The 21,927-nt window shown below is 45.2% G+C and overlaps 1 protein-coding gene across 2 annotated transcripts; it reads right to left on the bottom strand.

The window, feature by feature from the left end:
• Positions 1-671: 671 nt before the first annotated feature.
• pkn1a (protein kinase N1a) lies at positions 672-17,852 on the bottom strand. 2 transcript variants are annotated; one of them, XM_071541476.1, is made up of 23 exons: positions 17,811-17,852; positions 16,635-16,829; positions 15,223-15,328; positions 14,657-14,805; positions 13,881-14,001; positions 10,320-10,465; positions 9,865-10,078; positions 8,648-8,842; positions 8,134-8,243; positions 7,769-7,912; positions 7,314-7,389; positions 6,463-6,598; positions 5,937-6,021; positions 5,199-5,278; positions 4,674-4,749; positions 4,457-4,548; positions 3,937-4,113; positions 3,085-3,147; positions 2,613-2,689; positions 2,355-2,497; positions 1,288-1,395; positions 1,013-1,093; positions 672-875 (listed from the first exon to the last, which is right to left on the bottom strand). In XM_071541476.1, exons 1-23 carry the CDS (start codon positions 17,850-17,852, stop codon positions 672-674), a joined length of 2,820 nt encoding a protein of 939 aa, XP_071397577.1. The 2 variants fall into 2 exon arrangements, with proteins under 2 accessions (XP_071397577.1, XP_071397575.1); XM_071541474.1 differs by having other exon boundaries at positions 5,886-6,021.
• Between the last annotated feature and the right edge of the window lie 4,075 nt (positions 17,853-21,927).

Here is a 21,927-nt window from a genome sequence, read left to right on the forward strand (position 1 = left end):
TTATTCCACTTGCTGCATCGACCATTCTGACATAACTGAAATTATTACTCCTTTCGTAGCAGAACATTTACGAGTATTCACGTAACATAACCTCATCGCTCTTCTTGCATACCAGAGGATCACAAATGTACACCAAGGATCACAAAATAAAAACAAAAATGTACTTCTATGGAGCAAGTAGAAATGTAAGGCATCGGTATGAGAGGCCATGCACCCCCCCTCCCCTCCCCTCCCTCCCTCCCTCCCCCCTCCTTCTCCTCTCACAGCGGGACAGAGAACTACACCGACACAAGAGGATGGGAGAAGGCATTTAAAAGGCTAATGGTTGCAAGATACATAAAGTACGACTTGGGTTTGTTACAGCAGCCACTGGTGTGTGTGGAAAGGGACGAGGGGGGGGTGTCGAACGTCACATTTATTTGTCCTTCGTTCTTTTGTAGAAAAAGTCATTGGTCGTTTTTTTTTTTTTAACATGATAAAACTTCATTCCCCCCCCCCCCAATATCGCAGCTTTCTACTTTTCTCAGTCCGAGCTCCCTAAATCCCCCCTCAGCACAGACCGAACCGCCTTTCCGGTCTCCTCCGCATTCATTCACAGTGTGGCGGCGGACTAAGAACCGTCTTCCGAATCCCGAAATCTCCCCGACCCACCCCCCCCCTCTCGACCCCGCTCAGCAGAGGTCGGAGACGTAGTCGAAGTCGCGGAAGCTGTCCTGGTCCTTGCGGGAGAGCGTGCGCGGCTCGCGCGGCGGCGTGAGCGCCGGCGGCTCGGCGGTGAACTCCTCGTCGAAGTTGCTGACGTCCTCCTTGCCGCCGATGGCCGGGACGAAGGGAGGGGGCAGCTTCCTCTGCAGCAGCGCCTCCCAGTCCACGCCCTGGGGGAAGAGGCAGGGAGGAAAGAAAGGAGAAGGAGAGAGAGATTGAGGTTTTAGGTTGTTCCGGGTGAGTGGATGAGTAAAGGGTTAAACTGCAGAGAGGAAGGAAAAAGGGGAAAAGCGAGTGTTCTTCTCACCCTGAAAAATGGCTGCTTCTTCACCTCCTCCGCATCCTTCTCACCAGAACCCAGTCTTCGCTCTGGGTTCCTCCTTAGCAGCTGCTCGTGATCACACACACACACACACACACACACACACGAGAATGAGGAGAGAGATGGAGATATCACAGTCAAAGAACAAACTGACCTCAGAGTGTGCGTGCGTAAGTGGGCGAGCGAGTGCTGTGTATGTCAGTGAATAAGTGTTTGTGTGTAGTGAGTGTGTGTGTGTGTGTGTGTGTGTATGTTCTTACCCTCCTCATGATGCCAATGGCCTCAGTGGAGAGGAAGCGTGGGTAGCGGACCTCATCATTCACAATGCTGTCAAACACCTCCTCCTCATCATCCCCTGGGAATGGAGACTACACACACACACACACACACAAAAAGGGTGACACACAAAAGGACATGGAAGTCAACTTGATACAGGCCTTTTTAGAGCTTATTTCAAATCACAAATCATGTGTTATACATAGAATAAGTAAAATGTGTTATGATGTACAGTAGATTGCTTGCACAATGCTGTCACTGTTATGACATGCATTGAAACTGTCAGTGGTTTTTACACATTTCCCCGTTTCAAAGTTCCTTTTTTGGTTGGTGTTCAATATGGTGTATGCTGATAGCGGCTGGCCAATATGATCAGCTAAGTCATTTTTGGACAGTGAGCTGACTTTTGAGGAACAGGTCAAGAAGTTAACACAGTCTTGTTTCCTTCAATTGAGGAAAGTCAAGGTGTTTTTAACCACAAAAGACTTAAAGAAATTCATGCTTTTATATCATCTATTGAGACTGTTGTAACTCCTTTGTATGGTTCACCATCAAGGCTTCTAGCTTGTGGAACAACCTGCTCTCTCTTTTCAAGACTCGTTTCCATTGACCGGCTTTTATGTAATGATTTATCTTAATTTCTCTTTTATTCCTTCTCTTCGTTCCTATCCCTTTGATTTCTTTTAGTCCCTTGTTTATTTTTATTCCTTACTCTTTCTTCTATTTTTATGTGAAGCAGTCTGTAAACCCTTTTTAATTAAATGCTACATATAAGTTTATTATTATTCACAACAAATGACTATAAGTCTACAACTACAGCACATGTGTAATCATATGTGTATGGGGACGGTACAGCTGCTTTTTACCCACACTTTTTGCCTGAAAATGGTCAAATTCAATTTCCATACTTTTCGCTACTTTCCAGGCCTCCACAGGACTCCTGTCTCAGCATCACGCTCTACTGTGACGGCACAGCTTGACAGTTTATGTCCTGATGAATGTGATATCAAAGTTACAGGTTTGTGATGTGTGTGTGTATTAATGTCCTCACCTCTCCCACCAGCATTTCATAGATGAGGACCCCCAGTCCCCACCAGTCTACTGCCCTGGTGTAGGATGTGTCGGTTAGGACCTCGGGGGCCAAAAACTCCGGGGTCCCGCAGAACGTACTGGTCCGGTCCCCGTAGCCCATCCCTACAGCACAGAGGGAGAGGGAGAGACAGAGAGAAAACTCAACTCGCAGCAAACTCAAGTCGGAAGGGACATACGAGAAACAAAAGGAGCAAATCTGAGTGATATCAACACCCACCTTCTTTACACAGTCCAAAGTCGGCGATCTTGACATAACCGTCTGTGTCCAGCAGCAGGTTGTCGAGCTTAAGGTCTCTGGAAGAGAGGGAGGAAAAGAGGAGCAGCTGTAGATCAGAATCACTGTATTTAAGATAAGATAAGATATGTTATAAAAAATAAAATAAAGTGCTATCTCACTTTATTTTATTTCCCCAAGTAAAACCTAACAGGATATATAGGACCTAATAGGACATATGGTGCAGATAGACCCTCTATGTAGAATAAGAAAGGTACTTAATGTCAGGTTAGGATTAGGGACAGATTCACTGACTTGCACTATCTTTGCAGACAAACGCCAAACAACTTCTGCTTTCAATGTCTGAAACATTCAAAAGCCTGAGGTAGAGGCTTTTTGGATGGATATAGAAGACTTCTTTAGAACCTCTATCGATCAATTTGAGGAAACAGGTGTGTGTGTATGTTCCACTCACCGGTACACAATCTTATGGTCGTGGAGGAACTGAAGTCCAAGAACCACACAGGCCGCATAGAACCTAGAATAGAGATAAAACAAAGCAACATTTAATATACACCCGCACTTTAGGACAATAAAATGTGAGCGACATGATAAATGATGGTAACTCTGCTTTCAGACCACTAGCGACCACATCCCCAGGCTACTGTATGAGGGCTGATTTGAGCTTAGTGCCAGCTGTAGCACTAATGTTAGTGTTACAGCAATAGATGGGATGTATACAAATGATAGTATGCGATTGGCTGCTGATTCAGCTGCAGCCAAATTTCCTCTGGTTGTAGAGAATGGAAATGGACTTCTGGCTCCTTATCCTAAACACTTTCCATTTCAAAATTCCAGGCTTTTTCCAGACGTTTATCTTCTTGACTACATTTGGAGATTTCGGCCAGTGTTCAATATGATGTATGCTGATAGCGGCTGAGCAATATGACTTTAAACAACAGGCCTAGATCTCTATATCTATTTTTCACAACAGCAAATGGGTGGCGGGGCAACAACTAGATAAAATGTGTAGCTACTGGGTTTGAAGAACAGGTTTGTCCTCATATTTTGAGACTTTTTGAGTGATGCACAACTTTTCAAGACCTGGAAATAATCAAATTCATGTTCCAGACTATTCTAGACTTTCCAGACCTGTGTAGGAACCCAGGGAATATGTAAGTGCATATACATTTAGGGAGATACAGACACATCTATCTCGCAGACATATGCACACAAACGATGTATCTATACCTCCGTTTCTGTCTCTCTTTCTCTCTCACCCTCTCTCTCTCTCTCTCTCTCACACACACACACACACACAACGTACACGGCTCGTTGCTCGGTGAAGACGTCCGTGTGGATGTGCATCATCAGGTCGCCCCCCGCCGTGTACTCCATGACGAAACACACGTGCTCCGGCGTCTGGAAACACGCAAACAGGTTGACAAGGAAGGGATGGCTCGACGTGTTCACCGTCTCAAAGATGCGCTTCTCGCACATCAGACTGGAGAGAGATGGGGGTTGGGGGAGAGAGGAGGAGGAGGAGGAGGAGAAGGAAACGAAGAGGAGGAGAGGGGAGAAAAACAAGAAGAGTGATGGGCGGAAAACAGAGGTGCAGAGGGGGAGGGAGAGAGACATTCAGGCATAATTAGATAGAGCTTATTTTGGTGACTGAGACGCCCACACTCAACCCACAGATGAACTGTAATCATGCTTAGTCAAGGCACAGCAGCACAGATTAAACAGGCAGAAAATAGATAGTGTGAAAATGTCTCACTGGAGCTCCAAAGAGCCGGGCTGAAAACACGCACAAACACAGTGACACACACAAAACATAAAACACACACCTTTCCACCTCATCCCGGGCTACGATATCGCCTTTCTTCAGGGCTTTGATGGCGTACATGGTGCCCGTCTTCTTGTACTCTGACAGCAACACCTGGGGAACACGGAGATACGTGCAGCAATAGCTCAATTTCACGCTGAAAGAAGTGCAAAAGCTGAACTGAGTTTTTCCCCCATGCGACAGCACCAAGATATTAAAGACATTTTGCCCAGCAGTACCTTCCCAAAGTGCCCCCTGCCCAGCACAGCGATCAGCCTGAAGTCCTGCAGGGACAGAGGGGCTTTCTTCTGCTTACTGGAGAGACACACACACACACAGTCAGTGGGAGTGTATCTCTTAACATGTTATAGCATCGTGGATAAAGTATGGTATGGATTTATGTAACAAAAATATCAGATTTATAGATGCAGAATGCGTGAGTGCGAGTCCGCAGTTGAGTAGGTAGGTATACTGTGACCCCACCATCCTCTATTAGTGGTGGATGTACTCTGTATGCTGGAATATACTCATGTGTATACCTGTGTATGTGTGTGTGCTTTACATAAGACTAGATGAAACTTTATTGCAGCAGCAAAGAATGGGATAAAGATACATAAGATCAGAGATAGTGACAGTGACAAAGATAAATAGAACAAGAAGATACTGAGGATTATACTTCAAATGAATAAATAAGGATACAGGGTCTATGTCTGTGTCTCTGTGTGGGTGTGTGTGGGTGGGTGTGTGTGTGTGAGAGAGAGCACCTGCCAACAGAGGGGGTTCGGACGGGGCACTCGGGGGTGAGGTCTGGAGGGGAGAAGGGTTCGATGACTGGCAAACGATCCTGAGAGAAAAGGGGAGGAGGGGGGCAGGGAGACGCCAATGGAGATCGACACAGAGAGAGAGATAGAAACAAGATGGAAGACAAATGACACTCAGTTTCATTCACAACAATCTGGACCACACATACAAACCACCTTCCAAAAAGGTCAGTTTCTCTCTCTTTAATTCCACACTGCTGGACCACACTAACAACTAAGTCTGAATTTTAGACTTGCTGACCCAGAGCACATCCATTATTTCTTGAAACACATTAAGATTTTTACTACATTCTCAAACTGTTGTAACTCAAAATACAAACAACACAAAATTTAAGGAAAACTTTTACAGCTTCAAAACATATTCCAAGCTCGAGTTTAGCTGTCACATAACGACAGCCATTGTAATAATTAAACACGGTGAATTTTTACATTAACTATTGATCAAACTGACAAAGTATCAAATGCGGCACAGTTAGTCTCTTCTTTACTTGTGGATCAAGGTTTGGGCCTTTAATATCTGATTAAAGATGGGGATTCCCCTCACTTTCTCCCCCTTAATCCCACAGCTAACAGAGTGGATTTATTACATCACGTTTTGTTTAAACAAGGGTCTGCCTCGCTGAGGAAGACAATTTCTCTGTCTCTCTTCTCTATATGTGTCTGTCTGTATGTCTCTCTCACCGGAGTGTGTGTTTCCGTGTCTCTCTTGTAATCGCCCCTAATCGGAGAGTCACTGTCCAAACTCAGCTTCTCCACTGAGATCTCCCTGGAAAATATACACACACACACACACACACACACACACACAGACCAATGTGGCGATGCAGACAGACAAATGGAACAGAGAGAAACACAAAAGGGCGGTTAGACGTGGGGCAAGTAAAGCATCATATGCTTTACACTTTGCCGGGAAACACAAGGAAAAAGGTTCAAGGAATGTTGCTGTGTTTGATAGTGATGTGGTTGTGTGTTTCACAGCTATCAGACTTCTCTGCATGTGGGTTTGAGTTGTTTTTTTTTACTATAATCAAGTGTGAGAGAATATACATGTGAGTGTGTGTCTTACCCAGTACTGAGTGTGAGCATCTGTGTAGCTAAACCCATTGTTGGCAGTGTGTACTTGGGTATGCTGTGCATGTGTTAGAGCTCTGTGTGTGTGTGTGTGTGTGTGTGTGTGTGTGTGTGTGTGTGTGTGTGTGTGTCTCACCCAGTGTTGAGTGTTAGGCTGTGTGCGTTGGGACTGTAAGTTCCTGTGTTGTTGACGGTGGGAATGGCATTCCTAAGCAGCCTCACCCACGTCCCGATGTCCACGTTCATCTGACGAGCCCGTAGGAAGGCCTTGCCTGGAAACACACACACACACACACACACACACACACACACACACACACACACACACACACACACCAAGAATCACTAAACTCTTCCAGAGCATATCACCAACTGATGTAAAATTCCATGACTTTTCCATGACTAATTCGGAGGGCTTCCATTCCCTAAGGCTTTTATTCTTTCCTGGTTTGTTAATGATGTTTGTCTAAAAGGGAAAAGAGTCTGGTTTCCCCTACAGTTGGGCTTGCTGTGGATGAAAAAAACAGCTGAAAACAACCATCTAATGCAATGAATGAGCGAAACAAGTTGTAAAATACATTCTGGTACATTCCTGGGACCCATTAATACAACTATTTGTAACCATTTTTTCATCAAATTCCCCGACTTTCCTTTCCTTTAAATTCTGTGATATTCCAGATATTCCATGACCAGTGGGAAGCCTGACTAGCCCCTTTCATCACTGCATCTAAGTGAAAAGACAGCAACATAGCTAACCACTAGAGGGTGCTGTGCTCTAAATTAAAACAGTCAAGGTATAAGAGTAATGTATTTCCCTCCTGGCTGTATTCATTTTCCAATTAAGATAATGCATGAGTTTGAGCTCAGCTGCTACTTCTTAGCCTAAAAAGGTCATCGATATAAGCTAACTGTAGGGCAAAGAATAGAAAATAATAGTGTTACAGGTTTTTCCCATTTCATTCATTATTTCCTCTGTGTCTTCCTCACCTTGCTGCTTGGAAAAGACCTTCTTCTGCCTCTGGAGGCGAGGCACTCTCTCAATGACCGGGTTGAAGAAGGTCACCTGGAACACGCACACACACACACACACAAACACACACACACATACTGGTCAACATCAAAAACACACAACCGCATTTCATTTCAAAACAACATATTGAGAAAGCCAGTCCTTTCAAGTATGATATATCAAAGCGAGGTTTGTCGGCACAGGTGCATGTGACAGCTTGTGTGTGTGTGTGTGTGTGTGTGTGAGCATCTTTGTGTGTATTTGTAGCATTCGCATAAATGTGTGTGCGCTGTGTATGTCAGGACATCTGTGCGTCTACCTGCCTTTGTGTGTGTCCGTCCCTTTTTCCATCTGCGTTTGTGTGTGTATGTTTATGTCTGGGTTAGGGTTAGAGAGTGTGTGTGTGTGTGTGTGTGTGTGTGTGTGTGTGTACCTCGGCCAGCAGCAGCCCCTGCGGCTCCAGCTCCAGCTGCACCCTGTGTTTCTGGTTGTCCAGGAACTCCTCCAGCTTCAGGTACTTCAGAGCGCACAGTGAGCGATAGTCCCTCCAGTACACCGCAATCTCCATCTCCCTCGACTGAAACACACACAGACAGACAAACACACAGGCACCCGAAGGTGACACACACACACACACACACAGAACAATTGTTACCGAAATAGTTAATTTAAAAAAAAAAAACAAAAAAAAAAACAAGCAATAACTTCCAAAGCAATAGTGAGTGCTTTACCTACTTTACTTGCATGCATTCTATGTGTGTGTGGATGTTGTATATGTGTGTGTGTGTGTGTGCTGACCCTCTCCAGCTCCACGGTGAAGGTCTGGTCCCAGGCCTGTTCTCCCACAGTCCTCCAAGCTGTCTGGCCCACCACTGCGTTATCCAGCTTCAGCACCGCGCTCACCTCGGCTACACACACACACACACACACACACACGGACACACACACGGACACACAAATGAACGATAAAACAAATTCAATTTCCTTCATAGCTGGAAAGTCCTATACTTGGCACTTCACACAGGAGGCAAAAACATGTTCACAAGCAATTTGGTGATCCATAATAACACTGACCTGTGCAATAAGGGAAGCTATGCTCACTCTACAATACTTGGTACAATTAAATTATTGATTAAAGCGCCTTATTAATTTCCTTGGAGACACCGCATGAAGAGTGAAAGAACTTGAAAAAGCCGTTCGTGAACTGCCTGCTCAAGGTATTAAGGCGATTCGGCTGAGTTTGCTGATAAAGCTGTGCCATCATGAATAAAGGCATGTGAGCATGTAGAAACACACACACACACACACTTACAGGAGAGCTCGTCCGTCTTGCTGGGCGTCTTCCCGCTGACAGAGCCGCTGCGTCCGTACAGTCCCTTGCTGCCCCTCATGAAGGACCTGGTGTCTCCGGGGCTGTAGCTGGGCAGCATGACGGCTGTGCCTTTACAGCGTCCCGGGACGACCTCCAGCACCCCGACGCAACCCAACAGCTGCACCTGTAAGGTACCTGAGGACACAGGGAGGCGCAGTTCAGGTGCGACCCGCTCCAGGCCAAAACACCAGGCACAGGATAGCAGTCAAAGGTGTTCAGTACTGGTGCAGTGGGCTGAAGGTATTGTTTCAACATGGTATAACCTGACTGAACAAGACCCAAAAGGAAGTACTGACTGTCTGTTCCTTTACCTTACATTCATCTTTTGAGGTCAAAGAGGTATTTTATGTTATGAAGTTTGAGTTTCTGTAGGTGGCGCTCTTTTCTTTTATCTGTTCAGTCATGGTGGCTATCACTGCTCATGCTAACTGCCCAGCTGTTCTTCTATTTATTCCAAACAAACAACTGTTACCGGAAATGAAAAACACATCACTTCGTGTGCACCAGAGGATCTTTCCTGGGAAAGAGCTACCAGGCTCCCGAGTGTTTAGAACAGCAAATGTAAAAGCTTTCATGAATTGTCATGGGTTGAATCACTATTGTGTCATATCAGAGATACAGAGTAGCAAAACAGACATAGATTATTACTTTAAACCCATATTACACTGTAGAGGGGAAAAATTATATTGAATTCACTGCTCCAATACATATGCAGCATTTTGATACCAAAATTTTGACTATGGTACTAACCTTATTCTACATCGATACATTAATAAACTAGTACCAGTGCTCGTGGAACACTAATTTACTGTCTGGTGATCCTTTTTCTATTATTCTTAAACTTCTTGGATCCCAAAGATCCAGGATGTGATTACATAAACAGCAACACTATTCATTTTGATAGTTCTGTGATGTAGCCGGTTCAGGAAATAATACATTACTACGGGCCTCAATGACACTTTCTTGGATATTCCTCAGCGTCAGTATGTTAGTATATAAACGCCACTGTCTTGGATGTTGTAGCCTGTTATATCCAAAGAGTGTGTGTGTGTGAGTGTGTGAGTGTGACTGCCTCTCTGTGTTTCTACACTGACTTCTTGGACATGGCGTTGGCTTGCTCTGCTTTGGCCTGCGTGGGCTTGTTCGCTGCTACGTACCGGTGAGCGGCGAGGGCTTGTTGAGGGTGCTGTACTGGTTGTGGAGGTAGGGGGCGCCGTGGCGGGAGCTGAAGGCGGGAGAGGAGGCCAGCACCAGCTCCTCTTTGATGACGTTGGCCTTGGGGTGGTCCTCCGGCAGCTCCGCCAGACGCTGGTCCAGAGAGTCCCTCAGCAGGTCCAGCCGCTGAGACGCCTCGCTCAGACGAGACTGGGCCTAAAGGGAGGCGACAGAGAGTTGTTTACATCCACTGGGTGACTGGTCAAATTTTAAAAAGGGGCATTACGCAATCTATGACCTTGATCAACCTCTATCAATAGAACTTATCTCCTCCTATACAAGTCTCTATCACAACTCCCACCCCTCCTGTTCCATTTAAGTCACATTTTCACAATAGAGACAAGCAAGCTAGCTAATTAGAGATAAATGGTGTATAAATGTGTGTGTGGACTCGAACCTCAGACAGGGCCTTCTTGTCCTGGACCTTGCTGGCCCCCAGGAGCCTGAGGACGTTCTTGGCCCCCTCGGCCACAGCGTGCTCCACCCTGTAGTGATGCCTCAGCTCCTCGATACGCAGCTCCACCCCACACAGGTCATGGTTACCTGCAGCAGAGGGAGGGACACATTACATTACTATGGATCAGAACACATTAGAACACAACACAACTAAGGCCGTGATCACATAGGATGTTTTTTTAAACATGCCTGCACCTTTTATTCAGTTATTTACTTGGCAGGCGCGTGTCTACTCCACACTATGTGCCTCGTGTTTTGGACGCAGAGCATTTTGGGCGCTGCCCTGGGTGCTCCAAGTTAGGTTGCGCATTATGTCAATGTCAGACAGAGAAAAAAATAGCAGCGCCGAGAGGGAAGTCAGCAGCCTCTTGCAGTTTCCCGGTGAATAACGTTAACTTCAGCTGCATCCTCTTTCAGAATGGACTCCTCATCCTTTTCTTTAACAGCAAGCAGAGCAATCTGTAAGTTTCTCTTGTCCATTTTTTATTTTCAACAACGTTATCCCTTTTGTTACCTCAGGTTAGCAAGCCAAGACTAATTAGACAGTTGCATAGCAAAGAGATGTAACAGTGTTAATGGTGTGACACTAAACACCCTTTGACCCCTTTCTCTTTGTTGCTACTAGTTGTGCTTTGCATTTGAGCAGGAGAAAAAAGCCTCCTATCTGATCATGCCCTAATACTGTTAATACCAGTAAAAAACAATAATGGCATATATAAAAACAAGCAAACAATACTGTTTAGAAAGAAAAAAAAAACAATGACAAATAATTAGAACAAAAACCTCAAGTACTGCTTACACATCAGGAGAAGGGAAGTTAAGAATCGATCAATCAGAGTAGAAATTAGTAGAACAGAATTAATTAACAGTGTTCTAGTGGCAAACACACCAACCATATACACAACACACACACAAGGGCTAAAACTGAGCACATGTCCTTTGTTGGACATCATATACACTCATCATTCCTGCTACCTTAAAGTAGAATAAAGTGAATGAAGTGTAAAACTATCAGACAAAAATAAAAGATATAGATATATATATTTAAGCTCTCCTCAGACATGGGGGTCAACCACAGAGTAGCACCCCTGGAGCAGATTTACTGCTAAGTGCTTTGCTTAATGGCACAGTAGCAGCCGCTCACAGTAGACCAAAAACACAATGGAGCACTCAAGATACAGGAGGAGGAGAGGAGAAGAGAGAGGGCGTGAGCCCAGGAAAAAGGAAACGGGATCACCACAGTATTCCAAATAGGTACATTTCACTTTCAACTAGAGCGGGACAAAAGGACAGGAGAGAGAGAGACAGAGAGAGAGAGAGAGAGAGAGAGAGAGATTAACAATGATTTGTATGACTGTTCAAAATGCTGAGGGAGAGAGAGAGAGAGAAAGAGAAAGAGAGAGAGAGGGGGGGGAGAGGAGGAGGAGGAGGAGGTGTGGAGATGGATGTGCATGCTTTTATCTCCTAATAAGGTGTTCTGCCTGGAGCCCAAGACCCAGCTAGATGACCCCTCCACCGGGTGTGGTGCCTGGAGACTGTCTGTGTACACTATACACACCGCTCTGTGTAAGTGTGTGTGTGTGTGTGTGTGTGTGTGTGTGTGTGTGTGTGTTAAAGTCGAGAGACAGACAGACCAAGACAGACACTGTGTGAGTGAATGACTAAGAAAGACAGACAGAGGAAATGAGGAGCAGAGGAAATGAAAGAAAAAGTAAGTGTAAATGAGAGTTAAGGTTAGAGACAGTAAAATGCCTAGAGATACAGTGTATTGAAATGAAATGCATTTAAATACCAAGGTAAAGCATTTCTGCCTGCACTGGCTACTTATATCTAAATCACTATACTATTTTTCATCTGATAAGTTAGAGCAGATTATTAAAAACCTAGTAGGTTTTCCACAGGGAGGACACACATAAAAGTATGGCCTTCAAAAGCCTTTAAATACTCTTTCCGAAGGGCCATTATCTTCTTTGCCTTAAAAGAAGCCCATGATCTTTCTTCACAGCCATCAGCTCCCTCAGTCTGAGAGGCCCCACAGGGAATACACCATCCTTACAATCTCTATTTCCCCCTCTCGCCCCCTCCCACCTCTCTCTCTCTCCCTGTCCCCCCTTTTAAATTTTTCCCAGCCCTCCACCCCTCTTGACCTCCATCACTCGGCCTCTCTTCCCAGCAGAGGCCATTACGCTCCACACAGCACTCACAGCCCCATGGACTCATTCACCTGCCCTGAAACTCCACTGATCGATGACAGAACGGTGTTTGTGTGTGTGTGTGTGTGTGTGTGTGTGTGTGTGTGTGAGGGAGTGACCCTATAATGCACAGGCCCTTTCACCTGCCCTAACTGCTTTGCCACCACACACTGTACTAGAACGGTGTGTTTGTCTGTGTGAGAGAGAGAGACTTTACATCTGTCGGTGCTTTTTATGTGTTAAGTGTCTTTGTGTGTGAATTTGATGGTGTGGGTGCGCCAGGTGTGCCTTTATTCCTGCTTTGTGTCACTCACACCCATATATGCACACACACACACACACACACACACACACACAAACGACAGTCCGATGTGTGTTATGTCTGACTGTCCTCTTCAGAGAAATGCGAGCAAGCCCTAGGCTGGCTCCTTATTGATCTGTTTACGCTACTACTACGTCTGCTGTCTGGAGCTGTTGCACAGGGCAAACTGTATTACATGCAGAGAGAGAGAGACACTATAGGATTACATGTGGAGAGAGAGACTAAAAAGAACAATCAGCCAAACAAACAAATCTTGTCAGTGCCAACTGTCCATTGCCATAAACCACATATTGTGATACTTGAGAATGTCTGGTAACACAGGCAGCGCCTGAAATTCACTTTTTAGCTCACCTGCAAAGGGCTGGTAAACTAAAAAAACAATTACCTGCCAATAAAATAATTTTGCTGGCCAAAATAATTACTATGCATTTTCATAGAAATATGTCAGCCTAACTTAAAACTTGCTTGTTATACAATTGATCAAGTGTGAAATTCATCATGAAGTGCAACATTATTCAAATTATAGTGCATTTTGAAGCATAGCCCCCTCCCACAACACGCACACAGACACACTCATACACTTTGCTAAAGTTCGAATACTTGACATTTTGTTATTAATCCTCAACTAACATCAGGCTACTTACTCATCCAGGCAGCAGAGAAACAGAAGTTTAGACGCTACCACTTTGTGTAGAACCTGTATAACAGATGTTTGATACAGAGCCATTGTTTTGCTTTTGATCTGATTGGCTCACGGTCAGAGAGAGTGTATGGTGGTCAAGCAGGGACAAAGTTTGAGAACAGGCAAAGACCAAATACTGTATACCGAGGCTTTCAAATCAAAAAGTTACAGGCAGTGTGGTGGGTCACCAAAGTTTACCGGAAATAAGATATCTTTTCAAAAGGTATCTTAAGGGTTTGGTATCACTGATATTTAAGTGTCACACAACCACACCTTACGTATTCTCTACCAGTCAGTCAAACTTACCCTGTGTGTCGTCATTGTGCTCGGTGGCCTGCACAGCCTTGCGGATCTGCATGCGGATGATGTCAATCTTGGTCTTACTGTCCTGCAGCATCTGCTGGGCCGTCTGCAGCATCTTCTTGTCCTGATCGGACCAGAGGCGGGAGAAGGTTCAAGTCACATGACAGGAAGCACGAAGTAAAACATGGTAAGATAGTGTGGTTGTAAGGTTGTGTGTAAAATAAGAATCTGTGCTTTGACCATTTGAGCAGAGAAAAATGGAAAATGATGGGCACATTGTCTCAAAAGAGGGAATGTTTTATGTGTCTTCCCTCTCTGTCTGGTTTATTGATATTTGTCTCATATTCCTGTTTAATGGCCTTGCAATGACACATACAGGTAAGTGGATGCATGAGAGCAAGATCAAATGACAAGGAGAAAGAGATGCTGCATAAAACCAGGGGGAGGGGGAAATTTGAAGTAATCAAGAGATGAGAGGTGTGTGTGTGTGTGTGTGTGTGTGTGTGTGTGTGTTTAGTGGGTCCTAGAGATTTAGACAACATCATTATCTGAGTCAGCAGATTGCAAGGTTGTGTATCTATGTGGACGTGCACATACACACACACACTTCAGTATGAGTTGACTGGGGGAGGGGTCTAATACTGTAGATGGGGATCATGCTCTATGTTCCCTGTTTGACCATGATTATGTGTATTGCTGAGTCGTGTGTACGTGTGTGTGTACGTGTGTGTGTGTGTCTGCGTGTGTGTGTGTTTATGGATGGTGTAGAGGTGCCGTACCTTGGTAGATCCATTGGCGTAGATGGGGATCATGTTCTCCGCTCCCTGTTTGACTTTAAGCTCGATGTTGAGCTGCCTCTCCAGGGCGGCGATGCGTTCCTGGTGGGCCGATGTGTGGCTCTCTGCCCCCGGGGACTGAGGACACTCATCTATAGAGGGAAGGAAGAGGTTAGAGATGATCTAGAAGGGAACAGAATGATGACAGTCTGCACAATCTACTTTCCCAAAAGGTCAAATGATGCTTAAATCTGGTGATTGAGGAAGTCATGGGAGCTCTTTGACTTCATCCTGGTGTTCATGAAATCATTCGACCACTCTTGAATTTCTTTACCAGTTACTATCATCTTGGAATATGGGAACAGACCTAATGACCCTCAGTTATTAGGTCAGTCTGCCCAGATGTAGGAAAAAGGGTAAAAGATGACCAGACCATGGAATTAGTGCTTAAAATTAGTGCGCAAAACACTGGCTGCATCCATGTCTTAGTCCTTTCTTAATTCTGAGTTATATCAGTGGGTCAAGAAAGTGGGAGTGACAACACGAGTGACAGTTTCCCGCTTACATACCTTTATTCTCATCTCCTCCCTTCACCACAATGTGTGCGTCCAGCTCCTGCAGCTGAGCGTGCAGGTTGTCCAGCCTGCGATTGGAGCTCCGCAGCTGGCTGTCCACCTGCAGGCAACAACACAGGGATTGGAGCTCTGGATCATGTTATGGAGAAGAAATGATCATCACCTCTTCTGCATCTTCTTTTCCATGTACGAATGTACCACCCTATCAGTTCAAGTGATCAAACCTCTTGATAACCTAGAAGGTCAGGCAAGAACTCAAGGAGAAGCTAAAGAGGCTAAAAGCAGGTGTTTGATTTGAACCAGATCTACATGTAGCCTTCAATATTGTCCTTGATATATCAACAGGATCTGTTTGGTCTATGATCCATCTAATAATCCTCTTTTAATGCACTCCATTGAGACAAATTCCATTCTGCAAGCTGAAGCAATTCAGGCAAATTGTCTTAGCATACCTGTCAAGCTAAATAACAATCCAACCTTTGGTGAATAAACCCATCAGTATAAACCCTGCTGTCTAATCTGCATTGTCGTGAGGGAAACTATCATGCTACAGGTGATTTTAGACCATCTTTTTGTGTCTACACGCCAAAACCAATTACCCCTGAATGAACGACTGTGCATTAGCCTCGAATAACCCTGATTCTTGAATAGCTTTATGCCAACAACTCCTGAGGCTGTCAGACCATAGTCATCTATCTAGAGGGTCATGCCAGTGCAATGTGGAGAGCACTTCCTGAATGTTCAATGAATGTTTAACAATAATTGACCTTGATCACTGGAGGCGTAATTAAATTCCAGGTCCCCACCGCGAGTAAGAACGTAACACACTACCAGCCCAATTCTGGTACATTTGAGTTTGTCTACTTCATCGGCCACTGTTCCAGACTGCAACCATTATTTAAACAGGGTTCCCACAGTGGTCCTGGTGTTAAATCCCATGACTTTTCCATGACATTCCAGAACTAAGTCAGACCGCTTCCATGACCCTAAACATTTTATTCCTTCCTGGTTTGTCACTGATGTTTTTCTAAAGAGCTAAACAGTCTGGTTTCCCCTTCACTTAGGCTTGTTGTGGAGAAAAACATCTGAAAACCATCATCTAATGCAATATATGCTTATATTCCTGTAAAATGACCCATTTGTAAGATTCCCAAATAGACGGTATAGAAGGTGACAAATTCCCTGACTTTCCCTATTTTGAATAAACCTCAGAAATCTATGACATATCAGATATTCCATGACCAGAGGGAAGCCTGTTTAAAGGCTTTATTCTACAAAAAATAATCAATTTGGCCCATGTGACAAGGAAAGTGCCTGGGAATTTCTGGACTCTACTAGCCTCTGATGGATAAAAGCGTTTGATCAAGGCGTTTCCTGTCCTGGATCGAAGGCTAAGCGAGGCTGACCTGCTGTGCGTTCCTCTTGTCGGTGGTGGCCCTGCGCAGGTTCTCAGCTCCCTCCTTGATCTTCAGCTCCTTGCGGATCTCTCTGCGGATCCGCTCGCGCTGCTCGTCCAGGCGCTGCTGCACGCTGGAGTCCGAGAAGTCCGAGTTCTGGTCGAGACCCAGCTGCTCCAGAACCGTCAGCCCGCCTGGGTCGCTCTGGATGGATGGAGGGAGAGATGGAGGGAGAGGGAGAAGGGGAAGGGAAGGAGAAGGAGAACGGAGGACAAAGTAGAAGCAAAAAGTTAGTCAATTTCGTTCATAACGGGCGAGAAAGTACAAGGCTGGTTTTCCAACACTACACTCATATGCCTTCAGCCTGGTAAGGAGGGGTGATGTGAGGGAACGGGGAGGTGGAGAGAAGAGGAAGAGATGGTGGGCAAGATAAGGCAGTAATGGGAGGAAAGAGATAGAAAGGGAGAGAGGATGGGGGTAGAAGGAAACGGGCAAAATTGGGTAGAAATGAAAATGCGAGGAGAGGAAGCGGGAGGATGGGAAACGAGAGTCAGGAGGAGCAGTGAGGAATGAGAAAAATCTAGTTCAGCCGATGTTTATAATATTTCAAAACATATCTGCCATGTCAGACCTGTTCACAACAGCTTGAAAATTACTGGAGTTCAAGAGCACCATTAGAAATGCCCATTTTCAGGGCGTTCCGCTGGCAAAATGGACCAAAACTCACAACTCACAACATCATGGATCGTCTCATGACCCGTGTTTCCCCATCATCCCCTCTCACCCTCTCTCACTTTACAGTCTTCCTCTACTGTGAGAGAAATGCCATGAAGATGAAACTGAAAACAAGCAACACCCGTTTCACGCAATACACCAGTCGCCGACTCCTGCTCAAGCTTCAACTTATTTCTTAACGACTTTCGGGAATATTAGGCCTGTACGCGAGAGAGACGAGACTGTGTCGGTGTGAAAAAAGACGACTTTAGTGGCATAGTCGCATCTAGCGGAGAGCTACAACTTGCCAGAGGGGAGGAGGGGGGTGGGGGAGCTGGAGAGCGAGCGAGAGAGCCAGACGCACAATCAGGAACGCAGCAGGAGAGACCGTGAATCACTCGGAATCACAGTCACTCTCCCGCAATTACAGGAACACGCAAAGCAAACAAACAAGCGACAACAACACTTCACCTCCGAGCTGTCCTCATCTTCCTCGTCACCATGCCAACACATAGTTCCCTTCAATACGGTGACCCAAAACCGCAGGAAAAACAGACACACGGCAGCCTTGGTACGGCTCCCGTCTGAGCTAAGCCAAGCAGCTAAAAGCCACACCGAGAGCAAAATGGGTAGTGGGGAGAGAAAAAAACACTAAAAAGAGATAAAGAGAGAGTGAGTTAAGTGAGGGAGGAGGGGGAACGCCTCCTAAAGAGGATATCCGTCCCAACACCAAGCTGCTCAGGCCTTTCCTGTTTCCTCTCTGAGTCTGCTGTCAGTGGAGAGAGAGAGAGACACAAAAAGAGGGCAGCTCCATACATCAAGAATGCATCCTTCCTTACTTAGTATAATCACTGTTTTGTTTAATCATGCCTTGATCTATGAGAGTTAGCCTGTACGGTGTCAAGTCTTTCCTGCTCACTGAATAATAATCTGATTTGGCTTGAAATGAATTCTGCGACCGCTTTTTTTGCTCTCACTTGGGTCGGTGATATAATCTGGAGGGAGGAAGCACGGGAAGGATGCGTTTTCGAAGTATTGGATCAGAGCCAGAGAAGAAGGTTGGGACGGACTTCTGCTGTCTGCCTGACCTCACACTTCCTCTGGGGTTCAAATCTACAACCACATCGGCAATTCCACCTCCCCTATAGAAAGCCTATGGAATGGACACACTAACTACCCCATATGGGATGTGATAAAATATGCTCTCTATGTGCAGCAATGAATTGAGGATACAGTTTACTTTGTCCATGTTGCACAAAAGATTGGGTAGCGTAACTAGGATTTGTTCATAATTCCTCAGTATTGCACACTAAAAAGAGAGAAAACAGGCAGCATCCTGGCTCAGGCTGTGGGCTCACATTACAAGAAAGGCAGGAAGCGGCTAACTGCTAGCAGCTAGCCCTGTGCCACAGCCACAGCCAGCTGATAAGATTGCGGGCTAACATTAGCGGTTAGCTGGCTGCCCGCCCGCCTGCCTGCTAGCTGCCCCATAGAAGGAGAAGATGAAGGAGAAGTTGGTGACATCACGACCAGTGACAAGAAGTCTTTGATGACAGGATTTTCACTGGGGAGCTTCACTTACAAAAAGAACAATCTTTATTAGGGGTAGGATTGGATTTCATTAGATTACATCAAACTTTAATGATCTCCGTGGGGAAATTGGGTCGTCGCAGCTGCAGAGAATATGGATAAGAATAAGACAAATAGAGAGTACTGAAGACCATACATGCAATTACAACAACCAGACATACTGAAAATAAGACTGGTGACAACTATTAACTAATTGTTATAGGAAATATAGTCTGGGTCAGTGGAGATGTTCACTGTGCTGGTCTTCGCAGTAGAATTAGAATGGAGAGCGGTCAAATTATATCTGCAATTTTGCAGCCATGCCTATTGTGGGTCTTGCCTGATGTAACTGACTCATCCTTCTCTACTCCTCCTTGTCAGTAGTTTTGTGTTAGCCCGGATAAAAAAAAATGTGAGACCAACTGGTGACTACGTTTTACTTCCTGTAATCTGAGAAGACAGATTGAGCCGGCCAGAGGCTCAGTGGGCTTTAGGGTGAGCAGATATTTTACCATAGCTCACTGGCTATAAGAAGGCAGACATACAACAGCTACGGAGCACCTATCACTTTCAATGAGGGATTCACAATAAATTGTGTATAATTGTATATCACAGCTTTAGTTTCCACAATTAATAATCATAGAGTAATGGCAATAGCGAAGCTTTTGGTTTCATTTCACGTCTGTTGGTAAACTACAAAAAATACCTTGAATATTTTTTAGCAGCCAAAAACAAAAAGGTTACTGGCCAGTGTGGCAGGTGATGCTTATTGATTTCCCTTTATTGTTTTACAAGCATATTAGCCATAATCGTGCAGCCCTACCCTCAGTGTGTTAGATGAACAGTGATGTGGAGCTTCAATAGGCTTCAGCAGTGTGCCTTCTCTGTATGATGCTCTTTGCGAAGATGCATCCTCTTGGGCGGTCAGTGTTTGTCTGACTGGCCGCTTGTTATTCTCTGGGTCCGACATCCCTGGAGGCTTTGACCTCACCAGACCCAGACTGACTGAGAGAGAGAGAGAGAGGAGGAGAGCGCTTACTATTGCCACAACCTCTCTTTAACATGACAAAGTTTATAATCCCCTCTCTCTCCCTCACCCACCATCTCCATCTCGCTTTGTAAAGTGTGGAGGCGATCCAGACCCGGCGCTGGAGGAGTGCTGACGAAACAGTTTAGCCCGATTAAGTGTACACTCGGCGTCGGAGACAGTGGGAGTGGGTGTTGTTGCTTCAAAGAGGTTGGAGAGTTTCAGAATAGCTGTGCGTTGTTGTGTTTCTGTGTACAGTCTGCTTTTTCTGCTGAGCTGTAGCCTGGCTGCCAAGCGCTTCTGTGTCAGATGGTGAATTGGTTGTGTAACCGAATTAGACAGAGGTTGTTTCAATTCTTCTACTCTACTCACAGCCTCTCACCCACAATCGTACTTCAAAGCAGAGGTGGAGAGTAACTGCTCATGACAGAGCTGGTTAGTGTTAGACTGATTTCAAGAGAAACACCGCTTTTTAGTATGTTTATGGTACATTTTAGTTCCAGATATAAGAACGGTGACCACAATGAGATTTAAAGAAGTTATTCTGGACTTCACTTTCCATAACTGATATCATACTTTGATAATAACCCATCAATAATTTGTTAAGACTAGGAAAAAACAGGTAATCTGTAGATTTTGGAACATGCACAAACTCTAAATGGCTTTCACTTGAAAGTCGCCATTTTCTAGACAGGTGCTATTATTCAGACTTGATTGCATTCAACAGACGTAGCAGTAACTCTACTTGAATACAATATTTCAGGACTCTTATCACTTTCTGTATAAAAAAGGTACAGTATATGCTTAACCTCCCCAGTAAGAATGACAATCTGTAACTGAGAACTCTAGCAGCACTATCAGCATGATCAGCACTGACACTTGCATTAGGCTATGGCTTGATATCTAAATCAGCATATTTGTCGCTTCCGTGTTTAAAAATAAGCCAGTTCCTCAGTATCCGTTAGCAGACAGTGATCAAAACAGACTGATGATGGTCAATACCAACTGCAAATCAAACGCCACATTCAAGTCCACAGTTTCACTCAGCTTAGTCTGTCACCCTGAAGGACGTGTCACTTTCAACCTGTAAAGTGTGAGACTGCGTCTCCTGCCACTTCTGATGCAACATGTGTTTCAATGTGCAGTTAAAGAGGGGGGAGCGGATACAATTCAACGCTCCGATTCATCCTCAAGTCGTTGACCTAGCATAACACTGCAAGATGGCAACAGCTATCAGGCATGAATGACTCATCCCGTGTAGCTTGTTAGCTTGCTAGCCCAGGGAGGGACATTCAGCGGCGGTGTCCAGGGAGGTAATGACTTGCTAATTCAATAGATAACGGCGCCAACAGAGGCTAATTCAATCAGACTGTGTGAGCAGCGAAGAGGAGCCTAGGGCTGGATGGAGAAGGACAGGAAAGAACATGGTTAAAGTGTGTGTGTGTGTGTGCGCGTGTATTAGCATGTCATGTCATGCCGCTGTGAGGACAATGCCTGGAGTTTTCCTACTGACTGATAATGACCATTCAGGATAGAGATAGTGTCCATAGAGATCATGGTAAGGCGTGGTTGTGCAAGCATGCATGACTTGCACAGAAACTAAAACAGAAAGTGTATGCGCACGCACACGCACACACACACACAGAAAAACCCCTCAGTTTCCACTTAAACATGAGGACAGGTCTCTGGGGAGTGAGGCCACAGAGCCCAGCCCATTACTGACTGAGGCCGGTGTTGTTGTAGAGGGTGTGATCCGTGCACTCACACTCCATCTACCGTCCAGCTGGGATGTTCTGACCTTTGCTGGCCAGTCCAGAGCACTGACGTCTTTAAATTGGGTTAAAATGTGTCAGGAAACATGGTACATTGCGTGTTGGGTGGTCTGTGCTCCACATTTGGAGTCTAGGAGTCCAGAACTATGGAGCTTCATTTCAGCCACAGTTGTGCAGCTGTAGTGCACAGTGACTTGTTTGGTCCCATGAAACATCAACT

This window comes from Centroberyx affinis, unplaced genomic scaffold (genome assembly GCF_046629955.1).
Source record: "Centroberyx affinis isolate AG114_WGS23_722 - 3 ecotype Tasmania unplaced genomic scaffold, CSIRO-AGI_Caff_v1 ptg003890l_1, whole genome shotgun sequence".
Lineage (NCBI taxonomy): Eukaryota > Metazoa > Chordata > Actinopteri > Beryciformes > Berycidae > Centroberyx > Centroberyx affinis.